This window comes from Symphodus melops, assembly GCF_947650265.1.
Source record: "Symphodus melops genome assembly, chromosome: 13".
Classification (NCBI taxonomy): domain Eukaryota; kingdom Metazoa; phylum Chordata; class Actinopteri; order Labriformes; family Labridae; genus Symphodus; species Symphodus melops.
In genome coordinates, this window is record NC_136703.1 from 13,796,546 (window position 1) to 13,819,375 (window position 22,830).

Below are 22,830 nucleotides of genomic sequence, written 5' to 3' on the forward strand. Positions count from 1 at the left end.
CCCTCTCCTGGAGCTTCAGTGCAGTATGTATGTTCCTGTGTTCCTTTAGTTTCCATTCCATCAGGGGGGTCTATGCTTTGCTAGGCAAGGCTATTAATAGAGGCTCTCAGTTTCACACAATAATGTCTGCACATGTCTTCTCATCAAGGCTCCGTCCTCCATCCTCGGTCACTTATCTTATTTCAACATGTACTTGTCTGTTTCAGTTGGGTTTTTTTGTTTGAGAGGGCTCTCTTCTGTTGTGTGGTTTTTTATCCTTGGTTTGTTTGCAGAAAGGACATTAGCACAGACTTGTGTTTGGATAATTTATTTCTTTTGCCACGTTGAAAATATCTGCATGACATCAGCCAGATCCAGAAGTGGAGAGGTTGAGCTTTGAAGTTCACTTCATCCATCTCCAAACCTTTGTAACATTTATTTGTAAGAAAGAGTGGACCAAAATATATTGTAAAAACAAGTCCTCCTGAAGGCCATCGAAAACGTGAAAAAAGTGCAATAAATGGTGGCCATGCAATCAGAAATAAATGTTAAAAGTTCTGGTGAGCTACTAAAATCCATCATACTCCAGGTATGCTGAAGATTTATAATCCACTGTTCAGCTGTGTCTAAAATGCGTGACATGTAAATTGTAACGAAAAACATAACAGCTTTAAAGAGCGACTTAAAGTGACCTTGAGGAAAGTCACATGCACTGCTCAACTACTGCACGTCGTTCAACAAATATAAGCAACAAAAAAAAAAGTTAAAAAATGTTTTCTCTTGAAATTCTGCCTATGCCACCTGAAGCCAGGAACAGGGGAGGGCAGGAGAAAACGTGTTAAACCTCAATAATAAAACTTGACAGTCATGTGTTGAAAGATCAGAGGACACTGCCTTTGAAAACAAAATGCTAAAACTTGCATCATGTTAAGTGGAACCAGATCTGTTTTTTTAAAGTGTAAACCGAACACTCAGTTTAACCTTTTGAGGTCTGGATGCACACATACATACTCCTGTACTATTAGCCAAACCAAGTTGCACAAATACAGCAGCCTTGCTCCCTGTATTCAGTCGGTCGATTAAGTCACCTCTATCAGTGAGGCTTCAGTAAGACACTTAGCTCACTCACATTGTTTTCCCAGAAGTCTCATGGAATGAATAACTCCCAGAAACGCTACAAAGAAAGAAGTGCGTCATTCTGTTCGCTCTGAGATAAGTTGGTGATTTTATTAGTTTGGATACGTCTAGTTAAATAGGATGTTTCACCATCAAATAAATAGTTTCGCCTCTCTTCCACCACACTTGAAAGTACACTCAACCTGAACCAACCCACCTTAAAGTGCCAGGCTGGGAGATAAAGGTTGTCTCAAGGGTAACAGGCTTGGTAAAGTGAGGTGAGATGGAGCCACCTGCTTTAAGTTTAAATAACAATAATTGTGTAAACTCAAGTAAGCCTCTAAACCCTGGTGTCATCCTCGTGTACGGCTGGAATCCTGGGGATGGGCCGCCTCTTTCTCCTCACAGCCGGATCTGGCTCGTCTGTCGCCTTCACTGCCACAGCAGCAGCAGAAGGAGGGACAGGGATCGGACGTCTTTTCTTGAAAGAAGCGGCGCTGGTGGAGCGTTCACCGAGGATGCCCTGAGCTACGCTCTCCATGTTGTCAACGGATGTGTGCATGGCATCGGCCATCTCTTTCTTAGCTACTGAGACAAAGCCTGGATCTTCTGCCAGGGAGGCCAGACCACCCTTCACTAGAGCCTGAGAAAAAAAACAACCAGAATGTCTGATTACGTCCACAAACATTTGTATTTTTGGTGGTGCTTCAGCTATAAAATAACAGCTACTAGTCCTACTTGTTTGCTCAGCTATTATTCTGCAAGTTCATGCCTGAAATTTTAAATGTTAATGATCAATGTGTAGTCTTATTATTATTTTTTAACTCTGCAGAATAAGGCATGCAGCTGACATAACATCCAGAAAGTACAGCAGGTCAGCCTAATTAAAAAAACGGGAATCAGTCCGTCTTGAGACTGATCAGGAGAAATATACAGTACTGACTACTGTCAAGGTTTTCAGCCTTATAACCCCATGTTAACAAGATTCAATCAAAAACATTAATAAGTCAACGTTTTGTTATGCAATTTTCCCAGTTGTTTGTTAGTCAGAAATCATGTGACGTTGTTGTTGCTAAAGGTAGTGCTGTGTGTTCCTCAAATTTGTTTTCTGTTTAATTAAGATGTGATTCTCTAACAGGATATCAGGGATTCATGTTAACATTTTTTGATACCAAATCCGAATGAGGATCACAATGTTCCCTGTGTGGGGAGGCATACATTTCTCCTCACTCACCTCCTGTACAAGCTGATCAGCTGCAGTACGGGAGCTCTGACTCTGTCCTTCGTCGTAGTGTGGCTCATAGGGGAACTGTAGACAAAACAAATGCATCAATACACTTTCTATAGAAGCTGTTAATTAACATTTCCTCTGGATGAGTCGGGCATTAATAAAACATTACCTGTGTTTTGTCTGTTTTCACTGTGAAGTTCCAGGAGCGCAGGTTTTCTAAACAAGTGTAAATAAAGAAAAACATAATGAACAACCATAAATAACAGAGATGTCAGAGTGAGTGTAGGTCAGCTAAACATTGCTTAGTTTCTATTTGAGTTTTTCAGCTTGTTGGGTCAGTTATTGATTTTCTTACCCGGCTCTTCATCCACATCGGGAATATAAAACTCTGATGGACTGCCCTCTCTGTCAAATGAAAATCTGATAGACAAAAAACAATGTCACCCATTAGTCATCAGTTCAACCAGTTAATATGTCAAGTGATGGTGCTTGAAAAAGAGAAATAAAGAGTCTTTAAGTTGCTCACTCAGCAAAGGCGTTGTTGTTTGTGTTGTTTTTGGGTGCTGTTGAGGGGAAGAATTCAGTTGGTGTTAGGGCAGACGAGTTGGGTGGAGACTCGGGCTGGCTCTCAGAGAACACGAGGGGCCGCTGGTTGGTCATCTGTTGGGACTGAGCGTTTGCAGGCTCATCGGAGAATGAGTCCACCCGGTTACCAAATAGACCATGTGAACGCTGGAGTTACAAAGAAAGACACATGTGAGTAGAATTGTATTTTTGGCTTAAATTAAAAACCAACTCTGCAAAGATACAAGCCTGAGACATACATTTATCTTTTAATATTCTTGTCTGCTGTTATGGAAAATTTTACTCCATGTGTACTACGAAGGTCTCATAGAATCTGTCATATAAAATGTATCTGAAATGTCTTAGAATACTACATGCACAGCATATTGGGTGTTTTGTTTCCCATCATTTCGTTCCCTTTATTCTGTTTCTCACACTCTGTACTTTGAATAGATCTTCTCACTCTTTATTTTCACTCTTTGGTAATGGGAAAAATTCCACAACACTGCCAAACTGTAGACACCATTTCTCACCTGGTAAATGCCCTCCTCTCCAGCCTCCTCCATCGCTCGTTCCATCTCTTCTTCATTCTGAAGGTCTCCTGAAATAGCTCGGTGCATCTCTGGAGCCACTTCTTCATCTATACTCCTCAAGCCCGCCTATAAAAACATGAAGTATTTAGAAATATGAAGACAAAGGTACAGAAAGACTTTTTGAGGGGAGACAGAAAAGGATGGATGAATTTGCTCCTGGCTTTAAAAAAAAAGGTAAAATAATTAGAGGGCTAAGTATATCTTTGTAACAGTTTGGTACGCTTCTGACTTATTTACCTCTAGTACACTATATGAATGATTTCTAACCACTATGCATTCATTCACATAACTTAAGATTATAGTATTGAAATGATTTTGGTCCTATATTGACTGCTGACCTGGATCTCTGGGCCTGTGGCGCTCTTCTTGGAGGGCCGGTAGCCATAATACTCCTCCTGACGCTTCAAGAACTTACGGAAATGATCCTGGAGCAGGAAGGTGGAGTAAAACTTCCCCACAGTAACCTCATCATCTATAAACATAAGTATTCCAGAAAAGAGTAACTGTATTATTACTTTGTTACGGTGGTATATTACTGACTCTCTTTATGTTGATAGACTTACCTCCTATTGGAGGGATAACCTGGTCCAGCAGTTTCATACTGGTGCGTTTCCAGATTTGCTTTATGATGGCTCTCAGCTCCTCGTTGGCCTGCTCAAAATTACCTGTGATGAACAATCCACACAAATGTAACTGAATTAGAGAAGAAACATCATCTTGAAGCAAAATGTAAAGTGAATTTCATCTGTTCTCCATGACACTGTAAGACATGTAGATGTACCTTCTGTTTTAATCTTAAGCGCAGTCCTGACCAGAGCAAACAGGGTGGCGTTAAATGTGACGGTGCCATCGCTGTTCAGAGGCATGTTCATGCCAACCAAGCGCTGCAGACAAGATTCAGGTTTAAATCTTTTCCTAATTATGACATAATGCATGCAGTCCATTGTATTTAAGCTTGTTGTTGTATGTATGTATGTATGTATGTATGTATGTGTGTGTGTGTGTGTGTGTGTGTGTGTGTGTGTGTGTGTGTGTGTGTGTGTGTGTGTGTGTGTGTGTGTGTGTGTATGGTAGGTAGGTAGGTAGTTATGTGTGTGTGTGTGTGTGTGTGTGTGTGTGTGTGTGTATGGTAGGTAGGTAGGTAGTTATGTGTGTGTGTGTGTGTGTGTGTGTGTGTGTGTGTGTATGGTAGGTAGGTAGGTAGTTATGTGTGTGTGTGTGTGTGTGTGGTAGTTAGGTAGGTAGGTAGTTATGTATGTATGTATGTATGTATGTATGTATGTATGTATGTATGTATGTATGTATGTATGTATGTATGTATGTATGTATGTATGTATGTATGTATGTATGTATGTATGTACCTTGCAGGCAGCTCGATGAGGACAGAACTTGCCAAAACCTAGTGGAGGCTGGAGGCTCCGCAGCAGCGTCACCACGTCCAGATGTTTAATTCTTCCCCTGTTAAATCATAAAAACATCAAGAAGCACCCTGTGAGCACTGAGAGCACTTAAACTCATGAATGAATGTAGTTGTCTTACGTGGCTTCGGGGTCATATTCAGCCCAGATCTTCTTGAATTCATCCAGATGGTGAGGGCCAAGAAGAGACCAATCACGAGTCAGGTAGTCAAAGTTGTCCATGATGACAGCTACAAACAGGTTGAGGATCTGAAGTGGAAAGGGCAAAATACCTATGTTGATATTGTATTGAAAGAAAGCAGCATATAGTCATGCAGGGAAATGTTTTCTGTTATTTACCAGGAAGGCACAGAGACAGTAGAAGCTGAGGAAGTAGAAGACAGCAAAGTTTGACCCACAGGTGTATTCCTCTCCTGGCAGGAAATCCGACTTGGGGTCACACTTCTTCCCATACATGGATGCCATCATGACCTCCTGCCAAGCCTCTCCAGTGGCACATCTGGATCAGAGACCAGAGAATGAATTTTACTCAGTTTTTTTCAACAAATTAACTATTTAACAAAGAGCCTGGCTCAGGGACTTACCGGAATAACATCAGGACAGCTTGAGGGAATGTCTGGAAGTTGTTGTTGCGGTTGATTTGAGTGCCATCCACTAAGGCAACCTTACCAAAAATCTGATAGGTTGTAAGAAACAGATTTGAAATACTAATTTCATGACAAACACAGGAAAAGTTCAGCTAATTAAATCAGAAATCTATTAAAAATCTACAGGTGTACACAATGTTGTCAGTACCTGCATCCCAATGACGGCGTAGATAAAGAACAGCATCACAATGAGCAACGCAACGTGAGGGAGAGCCTGCAGAAACAAAACGGTCATTGCATTATAAGTTCAACAAAAGAAAAGTGAAAATTATGATTATGAAGGAAGTGTGACAGACCTGGAAGGACTTGATGAAGGTCCACAGAAGGTTACGGATGCCCTCCGAACGGTTCAGCAGCTTTACAAGACGCATTACACGGAAGAGTCGGAAGAAGGTGATGGAAACTGAGGCATTTTCGGAGGCCTGTAGGCAGAAAGAGACAGAGGATTTGAGAAAAGGAAACGTGCAAAATATAAACATGGCTGGATTTAATAGCAGGAAAGGTACAACTTACTGCTATTGCTTGCATGGGGTTTGTCTCCTGCAAGAAAGCAGAAATGACAAACTGCGTTCAGATTTCATCGAGGTCTTTATGTCATTAATACAAGGTATATACAGTATGTAGCAGTCATAGCACTGATGGAGCGTTAAATGTTATAATAGTGTGACTCGCAACTCCAAAAGACAGGTTAATGTTTCAGATATTTCCCAACCTTTGATGAGTTAAAAAGCCTCCTACGTTGCTGAAAGAACAGAACAGCTGTAATTTTGTCACTCATGCAAAATAAACACACTGTATAAACTAATGAGGTTTTCAGCCAGTCAAGCTACCATTAATGCTTGAGTTGTAGGTTTGTATAAACTATTCAAGCGGACTAGAACACAAGACAACTTTGGGCCTGATCTGACATTTTCTCTTCATTATTAGAATGTTTCACCAGCTGTTGGAGTCACACACAGTTTAGTAATGAAGGTAGTGAAGTGCTCACACAGCCACGCTCATGCAGCAGTGCAATGCAGTGTGGATCAGATATTTACAGCACAGCCATGGAGACAGTACAGTCCTCCACTGGAGGCCAGGGCAGTCTGTGGAGAGTAGACACATGAGCAGTGAGGTGCGTGGAGGTCACAGGGAAGGGAGAGAGAGAGAGAGAGAGAGGGAGGGAGTCACAGGAGGAAGGGGAAGCAAAAAAGAGGAAGAATTTGCAAGATGAAGTGAAGTGAATTTGCAAAGAGCTTGTACTTGTGGATGAAAATGTGAGGACAACACAGTGCAATTATAGCAGAAGAATATATGAATGGATAGAAAGATATGTTTGTGTGGTACTAACAAATAATAGGGAACCCCAATTAATTAATTAACAGTGTGGTCATACAACACAAAGAAAACAAGATAACTCAATAATGTTGAAGTACATAAACTGTGGACACGGTGGAGGTTTTGGGGGGTTTTCTGATGAAAATGATCTTCAAGTTCCTCTGCAGTGCAGGATGTGATTGGCCAACTGCCCATCTCCTGTAAGCCAGATGTGCTGACACCAATCAGATGTTGGGCCACAATTTCATTCCTCTGGATCAGAGCAATAAATCAATACATTAAGTCTTCATATTACTCCTCTATCTTGTGTCGTTAAGACCACACAAGAGACTTTCATGTATAGCTCAATGCAATAGCATTGCTCTGCAATAAAAATGTGATATCCATAAAATTATTTGGAATAGATCTAAAGAAAACAATGTGTTATTGTATGTACTCACATCGACTTCAGTCAGGATGACGTCAACAACGCTGCCTATGACGATAACAAAGTCAAAGACGTTCCAGGGGTCCCCAAAGTAGCCCTGCACAGAGAGGTAAAGTGTTGCTTAGATAAACACTAGGAGGATTGTTATATATTGATTTAAAAACAGACTTTTTTTTTACCCTCGCTTTGAAGGCCATCAGCTTCAGTAACATCTCGACAGTAAAGAGGACGGTGAAGATCAAGTTCAGCATAGTTGACAGCTTGCTCACATGGTGGGACTGGTTGCAATGCTGTTTGAAGTAGGAAGCAGATATTCAGCTAAACATATGTTGAAAATTACATCCTCAGATTTTTAACTAAAGTGTTTTTTGTTTTTTTTAGAAAAGATACTACATTTAAAGGTCACATATTATATATATTATTACTGAAAAAAGTGAACTAACTAGAGGTCCCCTCTGTCTGTGACATTTCTTGCCAAATATCCACTCTGATCTTGTATTTTTTATTCATGTCTATAAACCCCTCTTTTTCAGAACAAACACCTACTGTAGCTTTAGGAGTGTCATCCACCTAGGGGAGTTGTTACTGCCATTTGTAATTTCACAAAGGGAACATCTCTAAACGGCCTGTTTTAGGACATATTTTCTGATAAGTGGAGCAGGCAACATGTGGAGAAGATGGACACAAAGTGATGGTTTGTAGTCAGGCTTGGGACATGGTGAATTTAGCATAATATGTTAAGTTTAATACTCAATTAAAAAAAAAAAAACACACAGAAAAATTTATTAAAATTTGTGATAAATCAGAGATAATCAATTACAAGGGTTGGGTGTGTATTTTTACGTCATCGCTTTTTCCAACAATATATAGAACTAACAAATATTGCTGGAGTATTTTTTTTTTAAATCAGAGAATGGTCTTTAGGAAGTATAGTCTACACATCCTTTTGATGCATAGTGTCATGAGATTAAAGAAGGGTGATTCCAAGCAGTATATAACAAATGATTCAACTGATCATGTCAAATTACTGCTTATTCAACACTCATAATAAGAAACTTTCAGCTATTCTGGGCCTTTTTAAATGACTATATTTGGCTTATTAAGGTCTTATCTTTTTTTGTTTTAAACACATTTGCAGTTATTTCCATAGTAAGACGCTCTTGTCAGTAGTAATAAAAGCTCCTTAATTACGATTTTATACTAATGAATGATTTTATGTTCTTACTGATCTCCTCACTCTCAACAAATCTTCTGGACCTTTTTTTTTTTTTAGCAGAGTTACATAACCATAATTCTATGCAAATAAGATTTAGTAAATGAACTTACAAAAACTTACTTTATGCAGGGCACTCTGCATTAATGCAAATCCCCCTAAAAAATTAATTAGCTTGGGATGTTGCTGGAAAGTCAAAATGTCTCAAATTCTAAAAACTGTTATCAAAGTTTCTCATTAACTTAATTCTGAAACGATCACTAAGTCTTCCTCTAAGGAAAATGAATATTGTCAGTCAGAAGTTGTGATACAATCTCTATGATATTAGATTGTAAGATGACATTCATTCACCTACCTGCATGCCCAGACACAGTGTGTTGAGCATAATTAGGAAGAACATGAGGTACTCAAAGTAGCAGGAGGTGACGATGTACCAGACTTTGTACTGTGTGGGGTTTTTGGGAATGTAACACCTTAGAGGCCGAGCCTTCAGGGCATACTGCACACATTGACGCTGAGGAAGAAGACAGAATGTGGGGTAAAAGCAAAACACTAACTCTTTCTAAACTTAAGTATTCTTAATGTACTCAGAGGGTTTAGATTCACACGCTGTCCTAAAGTCACATCTGACTTTCTTGGCGTACCTGGTTCTTGTCCAGCTCGCAGTTCTTATACTCCTGCTCACCCTGCTGCTGGAATGTGACAATAACGAAGCCAACAAAGATGTTCATCATAAAGAAGGCGATGAGGATGATGTAGACGATGAAGAAGATAGATACATCCACACGGTTGTTAAAGACAGGACCCATATCCTCTTGGTCTGAATCAATGGCTCTATATAACAGTCTGGAACAAACAAAGATGATGAGGGAGGGGAAAATTGACAGCTTAGCAAAGATAAGAGACAAACAAAGGCTTGTTTGTATAGATTAAAAGTATAGTTCAGAGGACAACTCTTGACATAGTGCATCCACTATATCTGGTCCAACTTTATAGAATGACTCCCAATTCATTAACCCCTTAAAAAGGTCATCTTTAATTTTCCTCTATCACAGCAAAAAAATCAACAAATTTAATTTCTGGAATCAAATTGATGCGGTTCTTACTTTGGCCAGCCTTCAAAAGTGGAAACAGTGAAGAGAGCCAACATGCCGTACAGAACATTGTCAAAGTTGAAGTCACTGTTGATCCACTCTCTCTTAGCCAACACAGTATCTTGAAGGGAATTATCCATGTGCTTCCAGAACATCCCCCTGAGAGCAGACACCGTTACTCAGTCACAGTAGCATTATAATTTTTTTTATAGATTAAAAAAGTCTTTAATGTGTTAAAGATGTTTGCCTTACTGGCATTCCTCTGCAGTCATTTTGGACGGGTCTGTACAGCTGTAGAATTTCCCCTAGGAGAAAAAGGATTATTTGTTGACATGTTTCATTCAGTAGCAGCAGATGCCTCAAAATGAAAAATGGGTTAAAACTTACCTTGAAGAGTTGCACTCCTATACAGGCAAACATGAAGTTGAGCAACATGGTGACCAGGACGATATTACCGATGGTTTTGATAGCCACAAACACGCACTGGACCACATGCTGTTATTAAAGACAACAATGATATGAATAATAATGAAAACAAAGTTAACTTCAATATTACAATATTTAGGGCTTGACTCTACTGTATTTTGTCAGGGAGTTCTGTAATTTAAACTAAACTACATATATTGAACAGCAAAAATAACTACAGATTTCAGATTGATATCTTACATTAAGAAATATTTGACCAGCTTCAGTGATTAAAATCCCAGTGGGTTTCAACTTTTTTGCAAGTGACCATTTACAACTACAACAAAAAGAAAAAGACTATGACTAGGCAATGCTTGTTTTGGTTTCAGAATTATTCCACACATATGATTGCATTGATAGTTTTTAATAGAGTAAAGGATCTGATTATTTCTTCCATACTATAAAACATAGACATCTACTAAAAATGAATGATTATAATGTTATCTATGTGTGTGTTGTACCTTTAACCCCTTGGCTCTGTTGATAGCCCTGAGAGGCCTCAGCACCCTCAGCACCCTGAGAATCTTCACCACAGAAATTGCACTGGACCTGCAAACACATGACAAAAAGGTTATGACATCCTTTCTTGTAAATACTTGAATTTGTAACATAGGGAAAAATATTTTCTATATCCAGTAAGGCCTTCTGATATTACTCACTCCATCCCCATAGAAAGCAGTGACACAGTAACAACAATCAGATCCAGGATGTTGAAGGAGTTACGGCAGAAGGAGCCCTCGTGCATGAAGGCACCGTACACCGTCATCTGTCAGTCAGATACATCGGAGTCATACTCAGAATACTGAACCAAGGTTATTTGTGTGCAAATAAAACATTTCAAATGGATTAATAATACAGCGAATTGAGAAAATAATTTGTATAAAAATGTCTGAAACCACTGAAACCATCAACTTTTATTGGATAATAAAACTATAATGTAATTCATTACATTATTGGGGAGAATTCTATTGATATGTGACACAAATACTTGTGTTTTTAGTTTACTATCATCTCTGGCACTAAGGTATCATGTTAAACATATAAAAAATAAACCATGATTTTTATTTAGTGTGGCCCTTTGCAGAACCATCACACTCAGGTGCTTGATACAACAAATGTACCTTAAGCACAATCTCAATAGTGAAGACAGTTGTGAAGACAATGTCAGCGTAGGCCAAGATCTGGAGGAAAAGCACAGAACATTCATGTCAAATATTTCCAGTCTTTAAAGAGTTCATGTTATATGTGTAGTGGTAGACCTGACAGTCACCTGGTTTCTGTAGGACTTGGGGTCGATGGGGTCCTCAGCTGCCAGGGAAATTGAGGAGAGGAGAATGAACAGCAAGATTAAGTTGGTGAAGGAGGAGGCGTTGATGATCTTGTAGCACAATTTACGGAACCTAGACACCAGTGAATAAGTAAAAAGCTGCAGTCAAAACTTAGTTCACTATGTGCTGCATGTTCCATATGAGAATGCAGACATGTTATTAAATCCTCTGACATCTATAATTCAAAGGTCAGTATGTCGGGTTTCTACTTGTTCTGAGGGCCAAAAATGAAGAAGGAGCTGGCTTCAGGCAATGGAACAGCTTCCTCCTTTAGCTGCAGGTCGGCCATCGGTCGAGGCCGAGGGCTGAGGGGTATTTCAGGCTCTTCCTCTTCATCATCACCTACCATGTGGGATAAAATAAACCAAACATACTTTAGTGAAATGACCAATATGTTATGGCCACATTACAGCATTACAGAGCAGGAAAAAAACAGCAAAATAAAATCCTTAAGAAAACTCTCTTTAGTTCATCTCTTTGTAGACTTTATATGGTTGTGACAGGAGTAGTGTGAAAACAGCCTAACTTTAGAGTCTGCAGTAAACTCAGCTCATGGGTCTAATAATAATGGAGGGTTACTATACTTATACTGTAACATATCCAGGACAGCAGAACTGGCTGGCAGCTGCTTTGATGAAAATGAAATCCCTGTAATCAGTGACCTCTTTCTGCACAACTTTATTGCTGAGTAATGTCAGAGATTAAGAGTAGGGGATGAAGTAAAAGACATTTTACCTGGGAAGTCATCAGGTGGGAATGGATCCTTCACCTCATTAACATTGGATTCAAACTCGTCAATTTTGAGCTGAAAAAACAACATGAAGATGTATGTATGAGAGCAAATTATGCCCATGAATAGTTTATAATGGCCAATAGTAAATATGTGGTGTGATACCGGAGAAAGCGCTGACCTTGGCTGTGGTGGGCATGCCCTCCATTTTGGCTCGCTGCTCTGCCAGTTTCTTAGCTATCCTCTCTCGCTCCTCGTCAGTCTTTTCAGGCATTTTGGACCTGGAAGATACAATAAAAGAAAAGCTTAGCTATCACAAGACAGAGCAGATATTTTAACTTGGAAAGAATTGCATATTGTTGAATTCACCTCAGTAGTTTTTTCTTCATTTTCTCCTCTGCCTTTTCTTTCTGAGCTGAAGTCAGACTTTCAGCTTCTGCCAGGTTGTCCACAGCGATGGCCAAGAAGACATTGAGAAGGATATCTGATATTTGAGCTCAGGACAAAAAAAAACTTGATTTGTAGTTGTATTGCTAGTTGCAATTGCAATATGTAGCCATGCTTAACAGTATCAATAAAGGAATGAAAGTGTTGGCCTGTTAGTCAGTCAATCAGATCGTCCACCAGTTTGGGACAGACCATTGTAGTTCAATTTTGTAATCACATTACTTTTTTCAAAATACTCCTCTGACTTTTCCTCGAGTCCCACCATTTACTTTTGCTATAATTTAAGTAATACCTATTGTGTGTCACATTGGAATCTTGTACAGATGTTTATGTTGAATGCTTTGGTTTATGAAAGGAACTGATATAATTTAAGTAGAAATTGCAAAGGTGCTACACTACATTTTTAAATATAGAAAAAATGTGTTTTGCTTATTTAACATCAGCGTGTTTGAACATGATGTAATATTATGCTGAGAGCAGATTTGTGCCAAATTTCAGCTTCACTGAGTCAGTAGGATTACTGTAAACAGGTTTTTGATTATGTGCTTTTAGACATATGTAGTTTGAAGGATACAGTTTCCACAAACAAACAGGATGATAAAGTAGATGGCAACTAAGATCCCTGGGATCACAGGCCCTCCATAGGCCATAATACCATTATACATGATGCTGGTCCAGTCTTCTCCTGTGAGGACCTGAGAGATAGTTCACATGTGAAAAAAAGAAAAGAACAATTCATTTAAATTACATAATGGGTACAGAGCCGATATGAAACTGTGCCTCGTCTCACCTGAAACACGCTGATTAGAGCCTGAGGGAAGTTGTCAAAGTTGCTGCGCCTGGGTCTGTGGTCGCTGAAGTTAAATTTCCCTCCAAACACCTGCATGCCCAGGAGTGAGAAAATGACGATGAAGAGGAAGAGAAGAAGGAGCAAGGAGGCGATGGAGCGTACAGAGTTGAGGAGAGAGGCCACGAAATTACTTAGAGAAGTCCAGTACCTGCAAAACATATGGAAGAAGAGAAGGGTTAAATGACATGAAATTACACTAAAACTAATTCAATTACACATGACCCTTTGAGTAGGACATGTTCTTACTTTGTGACTTTAAAGATCCTCAGCAGTCTGATACACCTGAGCACAGAGAAACCCAGGGGTGCTACAGCTCCTGCCGAAAACATGATCATCTCCAGGATACCGCAGAGCACCACAAAAAAGTCAAAGCGGTTAAACAGGGACATGAAATATGCTCTAGGGCCGAGAGCGTACATCTTCACGAACATCTCTATGACAAACAACACCAGCAGCACACGACTCGCCACATCTATTGAGATAAGAGAAAGGAGAAACAAAAGGATGACAATCTATGTAGAAAAATATATTTAAAACATGTATACAATCACCAACCTTGTAGGGAAGTGAGCGACTGAGGCTGGTGGTGGAACTCCGTTGCAATGGTCAGGGTGTTAAGGAAGACAAGGAACATCACCAACCAATAAAAGCTCTTTGTTTTCACATACACCAGGCACTTCATCCTAAAGAACCGGTTCCAGCGACGGGCCAGGCGGCTGAACACAGAAACATAAAAACAACCATGGTTTCCTGTGCTAATATGATCTAAATATGGAAAGTTAAAATTAACAAAAAAGTACAAAAATGCAGACTTACTAATAGTAGACAATTCGACTCTTGCCTTCCATGTCATACAGGCTGTCTGTGTCAGAATCACCACTGGTTAACGGAAGGAGTCCTTAAGAAAGAATGAAAGATGTAATTTATGTAATATATTCGTATCATCACAAAAGATAAGATAAGCTCAAATCTTTATTGATCCCCGATGGGGAAATTCGGGTGTTTCAGCAGCAGCAGTACAGAATCAAAAAAAGTCAAAAACCGAATAAAATAGTAACATAAATACAATTCCAAAGAAAGAGAGTCGGAGCTGCTGCAACAGGCTGCCGACTCTCAGCGCCCGGAAGTAAGAACATTTATTTCTTAGTGCTGACCTTTGCCCTCTCTGTCTGCATCTAGGACTTCAGCATGAGTGATCCATTCCATGTAGCCATGCACGTCTTCATCCAACTGCTGAGTCTCTCGCAACTTCTGATACTCTCCTCGTGACCTCGCCTTCTCTCGCTCTTTGGTAAACTCTCTGAATGGAAAGCGAAGGATAAGTGTAACAGAAGATGTGATCACTTTTATCAGTCCATCTAAAAAGGCAAGATGAAGGCAGTAGAAAATGATTGAAGATAATAGCTGTCTTACCCACTGAGCACACCCAGAACCAGATTGAGCACAAAGAAGGAACCCACCAGAATGAGGGGAACAAAGTAGACCCAGGGCCATTCGTTTCCTACGGCATCATTCACCTGAAGGACAACTCCAGGTCAGCCACAAGTAATGTATTCAGCCAATGCCCCCTTCATTGGAACAGACAAACGACTGAGATGATGTGAATGCAGACACTGACCCAGTAGAGCACTTTGGTCCATCCCTCCATGGTGATACACTGGTACACCGTCAGCATGGCAAAGCCAATGTTATCGAAGTGGGTGATGCCGTTGTTTGGACCTTCCCATCCTGGCCGACACTCTGAGCCATTGATAGCGCAGCGGCGCCCGTTACCAGCCTGTGCGCAGGGTGCAGGCAACTCAAGTTCTGCAGTGGCATAGATATCTACAGGGAAAAGAGAAGAAACAATATTTATTTTAAATGTAGGTTTGGGAGATTATACCTGCAAATGTATCCAAAAGAGTATAAAAACAACAAATAAAAGCTAACTTACAAGAGTTTGATTGTGACTTTTATACATACTTGTGCTGGTGTAATAGCAGGTCTTGTGCATTTTGCACTTGAAGAGCTCCAGTCCCATAATGGCATAGATGGTGACAAGTAAGAAGACCAACAGGGCGATGTGCAGCAAAGGCAGCATTGCTTTGAGGATGGAGTTCATCACCACCTGCAGGCCTGAATTTTAACAGTAAAAGCAACACATTGAAACACGTCAAAATGTTTGTCATGTCTTAAGAGCTTTTCGGCAGTGTTTTCAGGTAACAGGTAAAGCCTCTTACTTGGAACTCCAGAGACTAGACGCAAGGGCCGCAGCACTCTGAAAGCTCTCAGTGCCTTCATGTCAAACCCTCCACCCTTTTCCATCGGCACACCTGCTATCTTGTTTATGGTATCCAAGGCAAAAGTGAAGAGTCTGCAGGAAAATAATAATAACAATGTGAGTCCTTACAACCACAAAAGGACTGTTACAAAATAAGTACCTGGAATTACAATACTGCAAATTTGATATCACCATAAGATATATCATTTTTAACACATTTAAATGTCAATTACAATGTCTTAAATGTTGTACAAGTGCCCTTTGCTAGTAGAGGTGTCCACCTGTAGCTAAGAGCTCATCTTACCCCATGAAGACAATGACAAAGTCCAATATGTTCCAACAGTTCCGTAAATAAGCGCCTTCATGGAACACAAGCCCATAAGCCACAATCTTCAGAAAGCACTCTAACGTGAATATGATGAGGAAGATGTACTCCAAACTCTCCTGAAGCAAGACAAACACAAACCAGAAAGATAAAATGTATCATGGTCAATTTTCGGGTAACATTTGGAATGCCTGGAGTTTATGATTAAACGTGGGAGAATCAATAATAGTTTTAAAGTTGTTAGACAGTGTTATTAGCTTTGGGAAGTTATCATGTGAATTGGGGGTTCGACACCCAGCTCCTGCAACAACATGTCAAACAGTCATTGGACGAGTAATTGAACCCCAAATTGCTCCCGTGATGTATGCATATATGCATGGTTTACTGCTATTGTAGATGGCTAGACACTTTACATAGAAGTCTCTGCCATCAGTGTGTGTGAATGTGGTGTGATTAGTACATGGACTTAAAAAAGCTTTGAGTAGAGGATTAAAAAGGGGCTATACAAGTTCAAGCCTGTTTACCATTTACAAAACAGAGCAAGGCTTCCTTAATAGTAACTGCCTCTGAGGACCAAAAGATGATGCTTACAAGTAAGGCCATCATTTCTGTCTGTTAGTTTATACCCTTTATTTATGAAACCAGGTAAGAGTCATATTAGAATAAATGTCTTTTTTCAGAGCGCAATGAGCAGCATAAACATATATTTTGTAAAAACACAAACCATGCAAATAGGTAAATAAAACTGTAGCATAGTATAACTGGGTTGTCCAATTATCCAGCAAGTATGCCGCTCAACCATGATGAGTATCCAACAAATAACAATTTTAAAAAGTTCAGTAAAAAAAAAAGGAAATGAAGAAATTTCATCAAACAGGAGTACTTAATCTATAAAACCAAATTTCCCTATAATAATATATATATGATATTTTCTATAGACAATTTATGTCTAAGTTATTTTTTTAAATGTAGCCATCAAAATACCTGTTGCACATATTTCTATACACCGTACAGCAGGTCAGCCTACCATCATAGATTGATTTGGCCTTCTGTTGATCCTCATTTCTTATCCTAATAAAACGTGTATGAAAAAAGAAGCTCTAATGAGTCAAAAGTATTTTATAGCTCTAAGGGAATCCAGACCTGACTTTTGTTGCCTCAAAATTAGAGAGTTACCTGTAAGTACAGGATACTGTAAATTAAATATCCTTTAAAAAAAATCAAAATAATATTGGCTAAATCATCGAGCAGCAATCCTCAAGTCCCAAATCATGAGAACCTTCAAAGCAAAGCTTTCATACATAAGCAATTAGATAAACCTAAGATGTGGCTTTAAATCAAACAATAAATACAGAAATAAATCAGCAAAAGGTTTTACTATCACTCTTCTAAATCTGTATATGGTTACATGAGACTACTTTGTGTATTTACAGTATCCCCCTGCGTCGATGTGGAAAGGCTGCCTGGGTCGACCTACTTCTAACAGCAACATGGAGCTGAAGTCTACCAGCTCTTCTTACATCCCTCACTTCTGAGGAATGGCTTAGTGAAAAGTAAGAAAGATCTTTGAGGGGGTTGGTGAGTGAGCCAGACCAAAGATATTAAAGAGATGGGGTCAGCTTCAGGTTCAAATAAGTAAATACTTCATGTAATTCTCCACAGTGCTGGGCAATAAGTTGGATAACAACAACATTGATTAGTCATATGTGGAGGTTATTGACTCAATAGTGAAAAGAAAGTGATAGGTGTGATATTTGACATTTCAGCTGGCAGCAGGCCTCCTGAGACATGATCCACATATCATGTCTATCATAACCAGCCACCTCAATACCATAACCCCAGGGTCAATACAACAACAAACATCCAGACATGTGAAAGATGTGTACACTGTGCAAGAGCAAACATGTATCTATGGCTTCAATTTCCAACTTATATCACACAATCCACATACACCGAGCAGATGAAATATAATAACACATGGAAACACATCAGCAGCAGGTAAGGGCCAACATATGCCATTGGTTACTCAACTGTTTTGAAGATGTGTTTATAACTATTACCTGTTAAAAACAGCATATGTGCTCAATTTGGCTTATGTAATTGACGTATTTCCAAGAAAGAGTAAGTTGCTGTAAGTGTATCCATCTAAATAAAAATAGTGCATTTATCTCTCTAAAGCTTTGTATTTTTGTTAGCCCACCATGCAAGAGTAATTTTATATAATAAAATGTCATTTCTTCAATGTAGATGCTTTGTGATTGGTTGGGCATTCAACAATATATTGGATTTAATTGTATCTTGCTGAAAGAACATTATCAGTATGTATTGATGTCTCTGATGACTCTCCACTGTCATGTGGGGCACCACAGGGCTCAATCCTGGGACCGTTGCTTTTCTCCCTTTGCAGCCCCTTTTCTCTATCTGCAGCCCGTTTGCCAGTTTAAATATAGCACATCATATACACAGATAATTGGCAACTCTTCTCCACATTTAAGTCAAGTGAAGCCTCAGTGTGTTCTACGCTCCGAACCGCATAAACATTATAAAGTACTGGATGACTGTCAGTTATTGCAGCTCAGTGTCAAAGAGAACGGTTGTTTTAATTGTTACCCCAGAATAAGTTAGTCTAGCCTGTGTATTGTAGTTATTTTTAATAATTTATTTTTGTTTAGCAGCACACCAATGTATTTTCCATCTAAAAAATAGTTTCCACTCTTTATTTAAGATGCTAACACATGCTTTAATTTGATCCTACATTGATTACTATAATTCACTCTACACCTCACTCAGTATGTCCCCCTTTAGTCGCCTGCAGTCAGCGCAGACTGCTGCAGCCAGAGTTCTTACACAAGGTCGTATGAATGATCCCTCATCACTTCTGTCCAAGATCCCTTCACTAGCTTTCGGTTACATTTAGAATCCATATAAGATTCTCACTTACACATCACAGTTAGTCTCCATATTATCTGGCTGAAATCTTTCAACCGTATTAGGCAACCTGCCTCAAGTTCAAACACACTACAGTTGCTCTCTGTCTGTACTCAACTAAAATACTGTGCTGCTAGGGATTTCCAGTCCGTAGCTCCCAAACTTTAGAACGATCTGCTCTGACTTTGCTTTCTGCAAAATCTGTTAATTATTTCAAAAATCAGTTTCAGAAACACCTGTTTAGTCATTTGGGTGATGATCCCATGTCTTTTTAATTTACTGTATTCCTTTACTATTATCGTCTTTATTTTTATTTTCTGTACGTTGTTTTCTTGTAAAGCACTTTGTGACTTTTGTCTATGAAAAGTGCTACATAAATAAACTTTACTTAATAAAGTTTCATATCGTATGTTTTTAAGACGTAAAAAATAGCCATAAATTGAGAATATGGAAGGGTAAATTTGATCATATCTTTTATTAAACATACCAAATACCAGTCAGTCTTAAAGGGTTGAAGGGGTAAATTATACCAGATGGCACAAAGTATCAATTGAATTGGATGTGCATTTCAAACAATTGATTAGGTTTTTCAAAAGTCATACATTAATTTATTAATATCAATACTGTTCTGATTTTTTGAGAATTCACTTTTTCATTTTGGAGATTAATTGTAAAGGTATTTCCTTTTCCCACCACCATTTCTCATTCATAATAATGTTTCTCAGATGAGCAACAAAAAAAGCACATTAAATAATCAAATGGATTTGTAAACAACACTTAGTTGGTAAGCAACCCATTTTTTGGACATGATACCACAACATAAATAGTAGCATAAGGCTACAACATATCTGTACACTGCAGTAGACTGCATAAAGGCAGTACCTGTTTATAGTCACAGAATGATCAGAAACAATGGAACAGTAAGGGTAAGTTAATAAAGCTAAAGTGCATTCATTTGATGGCGTGTTCCATTGCCGACGTAAATGGCACGCCAGATAAAGAACTGAGTTGAGTCTTGAAGCATTTAAAAGGGCTTGGCACGCCGACCAGTGACCAGCTGAAAGTCTCAGCGATGAAGCATCAAATGGTTGAGCAGCTGAAGTCATCGACTGTTCATGATACAATACTCAACAAAATAATGAACTTTGTGTGGCAAACACATCAGTTCTATTTTCACCAATCAGACCAAATCATCTCATAGACCAGAGTCATTGAACAAAGAAAAGGTTTGTGTCTATGCTCAGACTCACCAAGTTTGTGTTTGTGTTATTACTGTCTTCTTCAGGCATGGGCAGGAACACAGCCAGGGCCACACAGTTTGCAAAGATGGTCAATAAAATGATGATCTCAAAGGTCCTTAATGGGGAAACTCAGAATAATAACAACAGGAGAGGCTGGAATACAGGAATGCCAACAGAGAAACATAAAATTGTAACGAAAGTAATATATCAATTAATTTTAGCAACACATAAGAGACAAATATTCTTTTTTATAATTTCTGTTAGGTGTTCTGTAGTGAAACTAATTTACAGAATAAATGAAATAAACATCTCTAGGCCTACAAATCTGCTGACATTGATCAGTGTCCCTAAATGCTGCCTGAAACATCATCCCTATAGCAGCAGTTGGGTAGCAGGCAAAGCAGTCCCAGCAAATGTTATCTTGTCAGCTGTGATACTTCATTCTCCCCCATAGGGGGCTCTCTTTGAGAATTCCCCTGCCAGGTCAGCATCATGTCTCACTGTGACGCTGTGAAACAGCTGCAGATCCCAAGAATATGACCAAACCATTAAACACTGACTATTCGTCAGGAGAAATATATCTGTATAGGTATTCTATGAGATATTTATTTATTTGTTTCATGATCTGTAAAAGATTATAGATTTTTTTAGATACAACAGGAGATTTCATTTTTATTTAAGTTATTTTTTTGTTATTTCAGCACTAATGATCTATAGAATTGTGATTAAACAGCTTCAGTGAATAAGGTAGGTATGGAGCTATAGCTATGAACAAATGGGGACAAAGTTCATTGAAATGGCTCGATAAAAATGTCAGTTTACTCAATAGCCTACTGTTAAAAAACACATTGACTTTTTAACCCTGTTCAGTCTTATTTGAAGAAAAGCCTTTTGTAACTGTATTGCTATACTTTCTTACACTCTGTTTGAGTTTCAAAATATGCTTAGGTTAAGTTCGAGCAGAAAAAACACTTTTAAACATATAGCATCTCTCTACGTGGAAAATGCTTTTAGCCTTGTGTCCATGTGACAAGCCTTAGTAAGTGCTAGCATTTCAAAGCCACTATTTCCACACAAAAAGCGCTGTCAGCTATCAACACACAAGGACAGCGCTTTATTAAATGTTTCAGACTGCCAGATCAGGTCAAGAAGCTCTTGAGGTGAAAATACAAATGATACAAACTTGACTTTCACACAGAGCTGCCAAATGCATGACAAAAGTCTTAACACTTCAGAGATCGCCTTAACACAGATTTGAAAGAGACTTAGCTTTGGCATGCTTAACACAGGTGAACTCTGACTAATAATTCCATGGCCTGCAGACATCTAATGACTGTGTAACCTAGCTGTCACTGTTTTTACAGAGATAACTGTTTAATACCATCAGTATGCTTTAGTCTTAAGGGCATACTATCAAACCACTGTCTACCATGTATAATAAACATAGAAGTGGTTGCAGTGTGTTTAAAGTTTGGTAGGTTTGTATGAAATAAAAAGGATACTTCCACTCCACAATGTTGATGCAGGCCTTGCGAAAGGGATTTTTGAGGGTAAAGAAGAAAAGGGATCTGGCTGGTCGAGGGTTTCCCCCTGTGGCCTGCAGCTTCTTCAGCTTCTCTCTCTGCTTCCTCTTCAACTCCTCTTCATTCATGATGACCGGCTTGGCCGCCTCTGCGTTGGCCGCCATCTTTTTGCCTAAACCTGAGACAAGCTCCCAGTCCTCTACAGGTGAATCTTCTTACTGTATAATCCCAAACTCAGGCCCTGTGTAACTCCTCGTTGTGAAGGCACCTGGGTTAAAGATCCTGTGTGCGCTCCCCCCGCCGCCCCCTTACTCCTGTTCTCCTCTTCCTCAGACTTGCTCTGTCTCTCACAGAGCCACAGGCCTCTCCTCCTGGCAGAAGGCCTCTGACAGAAAAAGCCCCCTGTGCAGAGAAAAATAACAGGAGCCCAGAGAGGCTGGAGGAGCAGTTGGCCCTGCTGTAGTTTAAATTTAGACTGTGAACCAATACGGGCCATGCTTGGGGATGGTTAAAGGGGTCTGGGTGGGGGGCTGATTGGAGAAGTGGGATCATTGGTGGGTGTTCGTGCAGGACTGCAGTGGAGCATAAGGGGACAGACAGAGTTTGGGGGGTCGTGCTGTAGAATATCAACAGAAGCCTCTTGAACCTCATGAATCAAAACAAACTGAGCTGCTTTAGACTGTTGAACCCTAAACTGAGAAGAAACTGTGAGCAGAGAGGAGAAAAAGTTAAACACATTGAGGTTACTGCCTCAGATCTCTGGAGTTGGTAATGTCTCTGTGTAATTTTCTTTCAAGGAATCAAGATCTGGGTTTTGTACTAGTAACACCTTTACACCTCATATTTAACATGTATAACATAATCTATGTTATATAAATTATATATTCTGTTATATCAGACATAAATCATAGACCTAAATTAAGAACTTTAACACCATTATTTTTGAATGCATGGGCTAAATATGGTCAGAGGATTGTAATCTTCCTGAAGAGGATGGCATGTTGAGTAACCGTTAAAAAGGAAAACAAATGTCCAGAGCAGGATTGTTATTTGCCATCAGGATAAAACTTAAATTATATGAAAACAAATGAACAAACTCTTAAAATATACTAAGCATACACATATCTTTAGTAA

At 39.2% G+C, this 22,830-nt stretch overlaps 1 protein-coding gene across 1 annotated transcript; it reads right to left on the reverse strand.

The window, feature by feature from the left end:
- Positions 1 to 291: 291 nt before the first annotated feature.
- LOC306833431 (dihydropyridine-sensitive L-type skeletal muscle calcium channel subunit alpha-1-like) lies at positions 292 to 22,158 on the reverse strand. The gene is made up of 45 exons (XM_079358679.1): positions 21,676 to 22,158; positions 20,183 to 20,288; positions 15,984 to 16,123; positions 15,639 to 15,772; positions 15,382 to 15,534; positions 15,038 to 15,243; positions 14,833 to 14,936; positions 14,574 to 14,719; positions 14,236 to 14,317; positions 13,975 to 14,135; positions 13,666 to 13,891; positions 13,360 to 13,567; positions 13,144 to 13,264; positions 12,492 to 12,606; positions 12,304 to 12,403; positions 12,128 to 12,197; positions 11,602 to 11,734; positions 11,335 to 11,464; positions 11,186 to 11,245; positions 10,724 to 10,830; positions 10,526 to 10,613; positions 9,987 to 10,094; positions 9,852 to 9,904; positions 9,612 to 9,758; positions 9,150 to 9,351; positions 8,861 to 9,019; positions 7,472 to 7,582; positions 7,306 to 7,389; positions 6,586 to 6,633; positions 6,062 to 6,088; positions 5,845 to 5,970; positions 5,697 to 5,762; positions 5,486 to 5,577; positions 5,241 to 5,400; positions 5,023 to 5,150; positions 4,845 to 4,941; positions 4,265 to 4,367; positions 4,047 to 4,148; positions 3,822 to 3,955; positions 3,424 to 3,549; positions 2,853 to 3,058; positions 2,682 to 2,746; positions 2,496 to 2,542; positions 2,330 to 2,404; positions 292 to 1,738 (listed from the first exon to the last, which is right to left on the reverse strand). The coding sequence occupies exons 1-45, from the start codon at positions 21,858 to 21,860 to the stop codon at positions 1,436 to 1,438; spliced, it is 5,544 nt and encodes a 1,847-aa protein (XP_079214805.1). The 5' UTR covers positions 21,861 to 22,158; the 3' UTR covers positions 292 to 1,435.
- Positions 22,159 to 22,830: the final 672 nt, after the last annotated feature.